Here is a 13,215-nt window from a genome sequence, read left to right as displayed (position 1 = left end):
CAGATCTACTGGAATTTAGATACTCAAGACAGGGGACTAGAATGGCATTGCAAGTGGAGGGATGACCACAGAGCAGGAAAAACAAAGTGCCTAGTGACATTGAGGGGCCAGGAAAAATAATAACAACTTGAACTGGGGCAATGATGTACAATTACCTACAATGATGTACAATGATGTACAATTACCTAGTGAGGTTTTGGAAGAGGAATGTGAGGGAAACAAAACTCACCCACAGAGTCCCCAGCCCCACCAGATGCCCAGTTTATGTTGGCCCAAAGGCCCTGACATGTTCATCTCTTGTTTCCTCAGAACAAGTACCAAGGCTTCATTTTTGACATTGTGACCAGACAAGCTTTCGACATCATCATCATGGTCCTTATCTGCCTCAACATGATCACCATGATGGTGGAGACTGATGAGCAGAGTGAAGAAAAGACAAAAGTTCTTGGCAAAATCAACCAGTTCTTTGTGGCTGTCTTCACGGGCGAGTGTGTCATGAAGATGTTCGCCTTGAGGCATTACTATTTCACCAATGGCTGGAATGTGTTTGACTTCATTGTTGTGGTTCTCTCCATTGCGAGTAAGTGGGGAACACATGGTGGGGAAGCCCAGCCTCTGCTTAGAATTATTTTGACTGCTCTTTCAAAACCAAGGGAATAGGCCAGACAAAAAGTCTCATACCTGTAATCCTAACACTCTGAAAGGCTGAGGTGGGTGGATTGCTTGAGCTCACCAGTTCAAGACCAGCCTGAGCAAAAACGAGATCCCTGTCTCTACTAAAAATAGAAAAACTTTTTGAAACTAATTTATAGCTTTAATATGAAAGCTATAACCTAATTATAGCCTAAGAATATGGGGAGGGGGAGGAGGAGGGAGGGGAAGGAAAGGGGAGGATGGGTGGGTGGAGGGTGATTGGAGGGATCACTTCTATGGTTTATCTTTCAAGGGTACAAGTGAATCTTTCTAAGAGTAGAATATAAATGTCTTAACACAATAACTAAGAAAATGACATAAAGGCTATGTTAACCAGTTTGATGAAAGTATTTCAAATTGTATATGAAAACACCACACTGTACCCCATGATTGCATTAATGTACACAGCTATCATTTAATAAAAAAATAAATAAATAAATAAAAAGAAAGAAAGAAAAACTGAGGCAAGAGGATTGCTTGAGCCGAAGAGTTGGAGGTTGCCGTGAGCTATGACACCACAGCCATCTACCCTGGGTGACAGCTTGAGACTGTCTCAAAAAAAAAAGGGGGGGGAATACCAACAAACTTTTAAAAATATATGTTATCTGTATTGGCAGCCCTCCAAGAGCAGTAGATCTAAAATTCCCTTGAGGTTCCTTTGGCTTCTTCATGCAAGAAAGTATTTTCTCCATGTGAGAAAGTATTTTCAGGCACCTACTGTGTGCTCATCCCACGACCAGAACCTTAGGGCTGCCAAGGAACAATCACTCCTCCTGAAAATCAAAGACTCTAAGATGATGGAATTTCCAGTGGACCTTACTTTCATGGTCTTGAAAGCAGGGGGTGGGTGATATGGGTGATACAATGTGAAGAGAAACATAAAATAGGTTCTGGAATAAAAAGGTAGGTTACCAACACAGTGAGGAAAGTTTAGGAAGAGATTATTCAAAGAAGATTCTTGGCTGGATTCACACCTGTAAATATAACACTCTGGGAGGCTGAGACAGGAGGATGGCTTGAGGTCAGAAGTTAGAGGCCAACCTGAGTAGGAATGAGACCCCATCTTTACCAAAAAAATTGAAAAATTAGCCAGGTGTGGTGATGCACACTTATTGTTCCAACTTTTGGAAGGCAGAGGCAGAAGGATTTTGTGAACCTGGGAGTTTGAATTTGCGGTGAGCTGTGATGATGCCACTGCACTTTGGTCCAAGCTACTGACCAAGATCCTATCTCCAAAAACCAGAATTTAAAAAAAAAGGAAAAAAGTCATAAGTCTATGGTCTAGATTTAAATTTGTGTTTAACTGCCCTATTAGGGAATATGAGTGACAGAAAAGTCAAGAGCTCAATATTGTTAAGGCCCAATCTGGGTGTTGTTGAGTGACAGGCACAGTATTTTAGGTACAGTGGTTTTCAGAGAAAACTAATAGAGTCAGAGGCTAATGTGGGGAGCAGAGCTGCCATAATTGAGTATTCTTTGACTTCCGAGCACTGTGCTCAGCTCTTCACAGCTGCCCTGGAAAGGAGGTGTTATTACCCTTATTTTATAAACTTTATACATTTAGAAATGGTAAGGTTGGAACACAAAGATTAAGGCTGGTTTAGAGAAAAAGTTTATTTTACTTTCCAAAAGAAGGAAAGGCATTGCTATCATCTGATAGCAAAGGCAGCTGTGAAGCAGCTGTGTTTCTTTTTCCTTTTGTTCTTCTTTTGTATGAGACTGGCTTATCAATCTCCTTGGAATGTGATCTGGTGGGGATGGGAGGGAGCTCTCACCTTTCCTGTCTGCTTGGGAACACTTTAAGACCACAAATAGGCCACAGGTGGTCATTCTTAAAGACAAAGAATTAAGCTAGAGGTGGTGAATCAAACAGACTGGACCAGGCGTCCTCAAACTATGGCCCAGGGGCCACATGCAGCCCGCCTAGGACATTTATCCGGCCCACCAGGTGTTTTTGCCACTGCTGCCCGTCCTGCCTAGCAGTCGACTCATCCTGGGGCCCGCAGTCTGGTCCTTCAGTGGTCTGAGGGACAGGGTCTAGCCCTCTGTTTAAAAGTTTGAGGACTCCTGAACTGGACAGTTGTGATGTTTTTCTATTCCATAGTTTATTATTCTCTGTCTATTATTCTCTATTATCCTTTTAAGAAAATTATGGAAAGTTGAGTTTATAAGGGGTGGAGCTGAAGTTAGACCAGATTATGTTCATCTAATGCTGCCTCCCACTAACACCCAAGTGACTGTTCCTGAATTCTTGTCATTGAGCTGAAGTTTGGCCCTATGAAGATCAAATCCCAGTTCACCGGCTTCACTTTGTGTTATAAATATATCCTGATTGCATTTATATATATTAATAATGTGTATTATATATATATATATATTTTTTTTTTTTTTTTTTGCCGGAGCTAGGTTTGAACCTGCCACATCCGGCATATGAGACCGGTGCCCTACTCTGTTGAGCCACAGGTGCTGCCCCTGATTGCTTATATTTTAACCTGCTTACTTTTTGCATCAGGACATAGCTATAGATTTAATTTCTCATTGATTTACTATCAAGAGCCAATAGAATTTGAATACAACTTTGTAGCCTTTAATCAATTTCTCCATCGTGGTGCTGAAACACAGCCTTGGGTCATTGCGTGTATTTGTTTAGGAGGTTTTTGTTTTGTTTTGATGTTGCTATTTTTTTTTTCTTGCAGTTTTTGGCTGGGGCTGGGTTTGAACCCACCACCTCCAGCATATGGGGCCAGCATCCTACTCCTTTGAGCCACAGAGCCACCCTCTGCTGTGTTTTGTTTGTTTGTTTGTTTTTAACAATTTTCTTGTGATATGATTGACATGTAAACAGCTGTATATATTTAATGTATACAACTTGGTAAGTTTGGAAATAAGTATAAAACCACCACTATCATTAGTGCTATAAACATATCCACCACCTCTTAAAGTTTCCTCAGGCCCTACCATTTGTTTATTGGGTGCTAAGAACACTTAAAATAAGATCCCTTCCCTCGGCAAATTTTTAAGTGTACAACACAGTATTGTTAAGTATAGGCACTATGCTATACAGTAGATAATCTGGGACTTATTCATCTTGCGTAGTGGGAACTTTGTACCCTTTGATGAACACCTCCCTGATTTTCACTCCTCCAAGCTCCTGAGAGCCACCATTTTACTCTCTGCTTTTATGAGTTTGACTATTTTAGATTCCTTACATAGATGGGCTCATGGAGAATTTGTCCTTCTATGTCTGGCTTATTTAATTTACCATAATGGGAGTTTTTGTTGGTTGGTTGATTGTTTGGGGGGATATTTTTGTTTTGTTTGCCTTCTATCATGAGAAACTCTAAAAGTCATTTTGATTTTATACTAAAGATGAGAGCTGGCTTATCTATCTGTAATATAGAAATAAAATATGCCCTTTGGGGTATATTTCACTTAGTTCTATGATGGGGACACCTTAACTACCAGTTCCTGTGACCTATGCAGCATTCTGCTTCTCCACTAGACAGAAATTATTTTACAGGGAAAGCTAGAAAGCAAGTAAAAGAACCCACATGTCAACCTTTCTGCCCTCCTTCCTTGTCTCTCTCTCTTCCTTCTCACCAGCAAGACACACATGGAGTATCTAATTGTTACAGTATGAGCATTCATTTTCCTTTGAAATAGGATCCTGGGGCAATTTAAATTAAGATGCAGGCCAGTTGTCTGGCAGAAAATTTTAGTAGTTGAAATAGATACAAAATGTGCTTCACACTATCTGCAAATGTGCCAGTTACACTGGACTTCTAAGAGAAGGGTTTTCACAAGAATCTTACAATCTTAAATTATGATTCTTTCCCAAGCTCCTTCCCATTTCCTTTTTTATTTCTTGTTTTTTTTTATTTTATTATTTTTTATTTTTTAAATAGTGTCTTACTCTGTTGCCCGGGCCAGAGTACTATTGGTGTCAACCCAGTGCAGCCAACTCAAACTCTTGGCTTAAGTGATTCTCCTGCCTCAGCCTCCCAAGTTGCTGGAAATACAAGCACCCACCACAACGCCCAGCTAATTTTTCTGTTTTGAGTAGAGATGGGGTCTCTCTCTCTTGCTCAGGCTGGTCTTGAACTCCTGAGCTCAAGGGATACTCCCACCTCAACCTCCTAGAGTGCTAGGATTACAGGCACCCAGCCTGCATTTCCTTCCTTCTTTCAATTATTGTGACCATCTATATGTACACAACTAAGGACAGGTAGGAGAAGAGTCAAGGGAAGCTCGCAAGGAGCAAGAGCTTGCTAACACTTCCCACACCCCACCTCACTTCTCTCATCCTTGCTTCAACTTTGATGGAGGCCTTTGGTCTCAGTAGGGCTCCAGAGGTCATGAAGACATAGGTTCAAATTTCTTTAAATTAGATATCATATAGGAGGACATAAATAGTCTTCAACTTTCCAACCTTTTTTTTTTTTTTTGCAGTTTGGCCGGGGCTTGAACCCACTACCTCTGGCATATGGGGCTAGTTTCCTACTCCTTTGAGCCATAGGCATTGCCCCCCAACCTTTTTTGTAGTTGGGTTAGGGACACTAGGTGACTCTATTAAAGAGCTTCTCCTCAGGGCTTAACATAGAGTTCATATACAACTGAAATGAAAGAAACAAATTAAGCTATTATGCAGACAGCTGGCCATTCAAAGCCATTCTGCTTTAGCTGTCAGCAAGTTACCCCACTCCTTATGCCCCCTTATAATTAACGCCAGGCACTGTACAATTATCCATGGGACAATGTGCCAGGAACTGAGTCAATCTTCACAGTAGGAGATAGGGAGATGAATCATGGGGGGTCCTGGCCATCACAGAGCACAGGACTAGGGTAGAGGAAAAGGCATGACCCGCAGGCAGCAATATCAGAAAAGGGCAGGCTCTATGTCACAGATGAAAATAAGCAAAGGACTGTGGGCAGGTGGAATGTGCTGCAGGATGTGGAAGACAGGGTTCTGATCATGGAGGTTGACTGAAAAGATATTCTGGGTGGAGAGAAAGATACGAACATGAAAAGAAGGGTAAGACTTACTTGGAGAGAGGATTTGGATAACAGAAGTTTACTGAGCCCCAACTTTATGCCAGCAACCATGACAGGCTTGGAGGGGATAGTCTTTGAATATGGGTTCCCAAATAGGGTCCATACCAAGCAGAAATGAGGGAGTGTGATCATAGCCAACTTTGTCAGAGCTCATAGTTGGAGATACTAATTAGGTAATTTCCCCTCTCTTAAAGGCCTGGTGTTTTCTGCAATTCTCAAGTCACTTGAAAATTACTTCTCTCCGACACTCTTCCGGGTCTTCCGCCTGGCCCGAATTGGCCGCATCCTCAGACTGATTCGAGCGGCCAAGGGGATCCGCACACTGCTTTTTGCCCTCATGATGTCCCTGCCTGCCCTCTTCAACATTGGGCTTTTGCTCTTCCTCGTCATGTTCATCTACTCCATCTTCGGCATGTCCAGCTTTCCCCATGTGAGGCAGGAGGCTGGCATTGATGACATGTTCAACTTCCAGACCTTTGCCAACAGCATGTTGTGCCTCTTCCAGATCACCACATCGGCTGGTTGGGATGGGCTCCTCAGCCCCATCCTCAACACGGGGCCCCCTTACTGTGACCCTAATCTGCCCAACAGCAATGGCTCCCGAGGGAACTGTGGGAGCCCAGCTGTAGGCATCATCTTCTTCACCACCTACATCATTGTCTCCTTCCTCATCGTGGTCAACATGTACATTGCAGTGATTCTGGAGAACTTCAATGTGGCCACAGAGGAGAGCACTGAGCCCCTGAATGAGGATGACTTTGACATGTTCTATGAGACCTGGGAAAAATTTGATCCAGAGGCCACCCAGTTTATTACCTATTCTGCACTCTCTGACTTTGCAGATACTCTCTCTGGTCCCCTGAGAATCCCAAAGCCCAATAGGAATATATTAATGCAGATGGACCTGCCTTTGGTCCCTGGAGATAAGATCCACTGTTTAGACATCCTTTTTGCCTTTACCAAGAATGTGCTTGGAGAATCTGGGGAGTTGGATTCTCTGAAAGCAAATATGGAGGAGAAGTTTATGGCAACTAATCTTTCAAAATCATCCTATGAACCAATAGCAACCACCCTCCGGTGGAAGCAAGAAGACATTTCAGCCACTGTCATTCAAAAGGCCTATAGGAGCTATGTTCGGCACCGCTCCTTGGCACTGTCCAACCCGCCAGGTGTGCCCAGAGCTGAGGAGGAAGCTGTGTCACTTCCAGATGAAGGCTTTGTTGCATTCATGGCAAATGAAAATTGTATGCTTCCAGACAAATCTGCAACTGTATCTGCCACATCTTTCCCACCATCCTATGACAGTGTCACTAGAGGCCTTAGTGATAGAGTCAACATGAGCACATCTAGCTCAATGCAAAATGAAGATGAAGAAGACACCAGTAAGGAGGTAACTTCTGCTGGGCCCTAGTGAGGACACTCCAGCATGGACATATCCTGTTCTGAGGTGTTCTTCTGCTCTGTGATAATTCTTTCCTACTACAGATGGCACTCAGCTACAACCTCACCGATGCATGCCACTGGTTACAATGTCAGAACTGGGCAGGAAATGCAGCTGACACCCACCCTTGAAAAAGCCTCTATCTACCCAAAGAGGTCAGAAGCCAAGAGCACCCTCACGGTGACTTCCCTTCTGAGTTTTAGTGTTAAATGATTGATTCTCTTACTTTCCAGACAATATCCTTTGTTCTTTTATTTAGATTGTGACCAGAGATTATATTTACTGTGACAAACTTCTCAGAATCAGAACTTCCAAAGATAAAAGGCAAAGGTGTTGCTGAAGGTCCAAGGTAGTTCACTGTGAAGCACCACACTGAGACTGCCAATGTTGTTTGGGATTTTGCATGACTGCATGTTGAGAGCTTCTGGGCAACTCCTCTGGCCCAGGGTAATACTGTGGTCTATGTCATGAAAGGCCTTTGAGATATCCATTAAAATTGATATTTTTAAAGGTATGTCAATACTAATGCTATATCTTTTTGTGTGTGTGTGACATTCTCACTATGTCACCCTTGGTAGAGTGCTGTGCTGTCACAGCTCACAGCAACCTCAAACTCTCGGGCTTAAGTGATTCTCTTACCTCAGCCTCCCAAGTAGCTGGGACTATAGGTGCCCACCACAATGCCTGTCTATTTTTTGCTGCAGTTGTCATTGTTGTTTAGCAGGCCCAGCCCAGGTTCAAACCCACTAGCCTCAGTATATGTGGCCAGCACCCTAACCACTGAACTACAGGTGCCAAGCCATTAATGTGATATCTTAAAGCACCATTTTTTTCTCAATTGTGTGATATTCACAATATTCACTTTTAGGGATCCTAAAATTTTGTAGTTCAGGTTTAAAGCTGGGTGGCACAGGAAAGAGCACACTGTCCTGGGAGCTGGAGATGCTGTTTCTGATCCTTATTTTCCACTGATTGCCTAGATGATTGGGGCCAAGGTCTTTCCCTATTTCCCCAACCTATAAGACTGGTGAGAGGGAGGACAGAATGGATTCTTTCTATAGCCCTCACATTTCATGGTGTAGAACCATTGTGCTCTGTTCAGATGGGAAAACACTTTCTGTTCAAAGGCTGCAATGGCCGGACCTTTCTGCTGTGTTGCTAAAGAGCCAATTTTTGGATACATTCCACAGCCTCTTTCACATCTCATAATCAGACTAAAGAATAGGGTTTTTATATTCCTTTGGGGTTAGGACTGCATATAGTATAATCAAAAGAAAAAGGACATTTTAAGAAAGGAGACCTGGTAGATAAAAGGAATGGCAAATAGTTTCATTCATCCTACAAATCTTATTAAGTATCTACTATATGATGGGCACTACTCCAAGAATATGTGATAAAATAGAAGCAAAGCCACCAAAGATAAATCAGAGTTATGCAGTGAATAGAGTAAGGGTTGTCAGAACATTATAGCTAAACCAAAGGCAGGTCTTTGGATGAAGGAAAGCAAAGAGTCCATATGACAACTTAGGACATAAGAGATCTAAATGACAGCTGTGATCTTCTAACTTTTAGGACAATCCCAGCCACAATGATAATATCAGGTCAATTCATTGGATATATATTGGAAAATTTCATAAGACTTTCCATTTGTACCAATATAAGGCATAGAGGCTGATCCAACTTACATACCTCATGAATACCGATTTTCAGGGTCTTGCTCTCCCTTCTCTGTCACTGTTAGCCCATCAGAGGCCAAAGAGGCTTTCCAAATGCTTGTTAGGGTTTGGTAGCACCACAGATACAGGGTAATAAGATGGTGATGGGATAGCAGAGGCATAGGCTATTTCAGCACAACTCAGCTATTCTCTGGATACCTGGTTTATATCTATGAGAAAAGTTAAACCATATGGCTCTTCCTCCCTAGCACCACTGAACCAAGGAGCACAGATATCAACTATGTGGAATCTTCAACATCTAAACCCCACATGGTGAATGAAAAATCCATCTGACATGATACTGGCCCAAGTATTTATAAGATAGCTGGGTGAACAGAGAGCTTGGACACTGGTTTATTTGTACAATGTTATGTGGAAGAATTAAATTTACCTAATCATTATACTAGTTTTATTCAGTAGATGATATTCTCAAAAGTACTCTTATTGCATCTTCTGTCCTATGTTGTGGGTTGTACCCCCTAAAAAGATACTTTGAAGTCTTAAACAATAGTAGTGTGAATGTGACCTTTATTTGAAAATCAAGATCTTTGAAAATATAATCAAATTAAGGTGAGAATGGGCCCTAATCCAATGACTGGTGTCATTATAATATGAGGGAAATTTGGATAGAGACATATAGAGAAAAAATACCATGTAAAGACCTAGAAACACATACACACAAAGAAAAGACAGCTATGTGAAGACAGAGGTGTAAATTGGAGGGATATATTTGTCAGCCATGGTATGGCAAGAATTGCTGATAACCACCAAAAGCTGGGAGGAGGCAAGGAAGGCAAAGATTCTCCCCTGGATGTTTCAGACAGAGCATAGCCCTGCCAATACCTTTATTTTAGACTTCTTGCCTCCAGAAATATAAAAGAATAAATTTCTGTTATTGTTACTACAAGTTTGTAGTAATTTGTTATAGCAGCCCTAGGAAACTGACTAATAGATTCCACATTTTTTCCACTCTGATGCATTTCTCAAATTATTATGTGAACCATTGGAAAGGGTTGCAACACACACACACACACACACACCTTGCATTACACAGAGTTTTCAAAAATGCAGGTAGTGGAAAATTCTTCCTTGAAAATTTCGCTATATCCAATTTCAAAGTTGACTTGTTTATCCAAATATAAGGCAGGGATTAGATTCCTAGGGGAGCATACCTGAGGGGCCAGGGTGGATGGAGAGCCTGAACTACCTTCTCCACTTCATCCCTAGCAGATGGCACTAGAATCTCTGTGGTCCAGAATATGTGAAGATACTTTAGCAATGAAGGAAAATGAGGAATAGAACAATGGTGTTGATTTTATGAACATTTGGAACCTGCAGGTTCTCAGAAATATGCCTCCACCATAAACACTGCCTTAACTTTGTATACCATTTAAACTTCATTAACACATAGAAATAGGTGGTGAAGAACATTCAGGAACATCTAGTAAACACAGAAGGGTAAGTGTAAGCAGAGTCTTGCTGTGCTACAGCAGCAATTCCCAATATTTTTGACACCACAGACCAGTTTCATGGAAGACAGTTTTTCCATGGACCATACAGGCAGGGGCACATTAGATTCTCATAAGGAGCTTACAACCTAGATCCCTTCCATGTGCAGTTTTATAGTAAGGTTTAGACTCCCATGAGAATCTACTGCCACCGTTAATGTGACAGGAGGTGGAGCTCAGTCAGTGATGTGAGCAATGGGGAGCAGCTGTAAATATAGATGAAGCTTCACTGACTTGCCCACCTCTCATAAACTGCTGTGTGGCCCAGTTCCTAACAGGCCATGTACCACTGTGAGGACCATATTGCTAGAGCATTTACCTTATGACAAAAGTAAAGTCACTCTGGAGCTGAACATAGGTTGAAGGTTCAAAAATAAATTAAAAAGTCAACTCCAAGATTGTCAGTAGTGACATAGCAAGTTATTCTCTTGTCCCATTAAAATATCAAAAATCCTGGATAAATATCGAACAACAAAAACATATAAGTTGACCGGACACAAGTAGGATAAGGTTCAAAGACTTTATTATTATCCAGAAGAAAAGGAAAGGTTTGTATTATTATTAGACTATGGTACTATTGAGAATGAAGACGTATCTGCTACAGTTACCGTTAACAAAGAACAAAGCATATCATTTCCAAACAAGGTTGAGGAAAATATGCTGAGAAATAATTAGCCAATCAGAAAAGTAAGTTAAGAAAGGAACAAAGAGAAATATAGAAGAGAAACAAGGAGAAAAGACTAAGTAATATATTTGAACACAAATATCATAAATTACATTAAATGCAAATGGACTCAGAAAATAAAATACCTGGGACTATACTGAACAAAGGATGTGAAGGATCTCTGCAGAGAGAACTACATAACCCTGAGAAAAGAAACAGCAGAAGATTTTAACAAATGGAAGACCATACCCTGCTCGTGGCTGGGAAGAATCAACTTTATTAAAATGTCCGTACTACCCAAAGTGAACTACACATTTAATGCAATCCCCAGCAAAACACCAATGTCATACTTTGAAGAACTTGAAAAAATAACACTGTACTTCATGTGGAACCAGAAAAAACCAAATAGCCTATGCAATTTAAAAAAATAAAAACAAACCTAGAGGCATCAGACTTCAGGTTATACTAAAAGTCGACAAAACAGCATGGTAAACATAAAAGAGGTAAAGTCTCCATCATTTTTATAGCTGCATGATAGTCCATGGTGTACACGTACCACAATTTGTTAATCCATTCGTGGGTCGATGGGCACTTGGGCAGCTTCCATGACTTGGCAATTATGAATTGGGCTGCAATAAACATTCTGGTGCAAATATCTTTGTCATAAAATGAGTTTTGGTCATCTGGATATATACCTAGTAGAGGAATTGCAGGATTGAACTGCAGGTCTGCTTTTAGTTCCCTAAATGTTCTCCAAACTTCTTTCCAAAAGGAACATACTAGCATTCCCACCAGCAGTGCAGAAGTGTTCCCTTCTCTCCACATCCATGTCAACATCTGCAGTTTGGGGATTTTATTATGTGGGCTACTCTTACTGGAGTTAGAAGATACGTCAAAGTGGCTTTCGTTTGCATTTCTCTGATGATCAAAGAGAATGAGCATTTTTTTCATGTGTTTGTAGGCCATGCACTTGTTTTCTTTGGAGAAGTTTATGTTCAAGTCTCTTGCCCACATAGAAATAGGGTTATTTGTATTTCAAGATTGGAAGAAAAAGTATCCAATCCACACTTCCATATAAATGATAAAACACAACTATAGCCCACAAAGAAAGAGGGAAGAGGAGAGAGAGAAGAGGGAAGAGGAGGGAGAGGGGAGGGGAGGGGGAAGCCAGGTGGAGGGAGGGTAATTGGTGGGACCTTGCCTATTTTGCATAATGCAAGGGTACATGTCAAATCTATTAAGAGTAGAGTATAAATATCTTAACACAACAATTAAAAGAGATGAAGGGTATGTTAACCAATTTGATGTAAGTATTCCAAATTGTATATAAAATCAGCAGATTGTACCCTATAAATGCATTAATGTACATAGTTATGATTTAATTTTAAAAAAGAAAAAAAACAGCATAGTATTGGCACAAAATAGTGATACAGGTCTATGGAATAGAATAGAAAACCTAGAGATGAAGCCAGTCACATATGCCATCTGATCTTTGGTAAACCAAACAAAAGCATGCACTCAGGGAAAGAATTTCTATTTAATAAATGGTGCAGAGAGAACTAGTTAGCCACATGTAAAAGACTGAAACTGGACCTGCACCTTTCACCACTTACAAGAATTGACTCTCACTGGATAAAAGTTTTAATTTAAGGCACAAAATGATACAAATCCTGGAAGTAAGTGTGGGAAAAACTCTTGACAAAATCAGCCTGGGAAAAAATTTTATGAAGAAGGCCCTTTGTCAATTGCAGCAATACCAAAAATACATAAATGAAACATGATCAAGCTAAAACACTTCTGCACAGCTAAGGGTACAGCAAATAAAGCAAACAGATAACCTTCAGAATGGAAGAAAATATTTGCATGCTACAAATCTGACAAAGGATTAATAACTAAAATCTATGGAGGATTCAACTTAATCAACAAGAAAAGAGCAAACAACCCTATATAAGTGTGGGCAAGAGACTTGAACAGAACCTTCTTTGACAAAGACAGACAAATGGCTAACAAACACTTGAAAAAAAAATACTCATCATCCCTAATCATCAGAGAAATACAAATCAAAACCACTCTGAGATATCACCTCATCCCAGTGAGAATAACCCAAATCACAAAATCCCAAAACTGCAGATGCTGAAGTGG

At 40.8% G+C, this 13,215-nt stretch overlaps 1 protein-coding gene across 3 annotated transcripts in view; it reads left to right on the top strand.

Moving 5' to 3' along the window:
- SCN10A (sodium voltage-gated channel alpha subunit 10) overlaps nt 1-7,156 on the top strand; it is a 93,285-nt gene extending 86,129 nt beyond the window's left edge. For all 3 annotated transcript variants that reach the window (XM_012808020.1, XM_012808019.1, XM_012808018.1), the window contains 2 exons: nt 310-580; nt 5,940-7,156. In XM_012808020.1, coding sequence (XP_012663474.1) covers nt 310-580; nt 5,940-7,156 — 1,488 coding nt within the window. The remainder of the gene's footprint in view (nt 1-309; nt 581-5,939) is intronic.
- Nucleotides 7,157-13,215: the final 6,059 nt, after the last annotated feature.

This window comes from Otolemur garnettii, unplaced genomic scaffold (assembly GCF_000181295.1).
Source record: "Otolemur garnettii isolate 467f Iridium unplaced genomic scaffold, OtoGar3 scaffold00082, whole genome shotgun sequence".
NCBI classification, from domain to species: Eukaryota; Metazoa; Chordata; class Mammalia; order Primates; family Galagidae; genus Otolemur; species Otolemur garnettii.
This window is presented reverse-complemented; position numbering and strand designations above follow the sequence as displayed.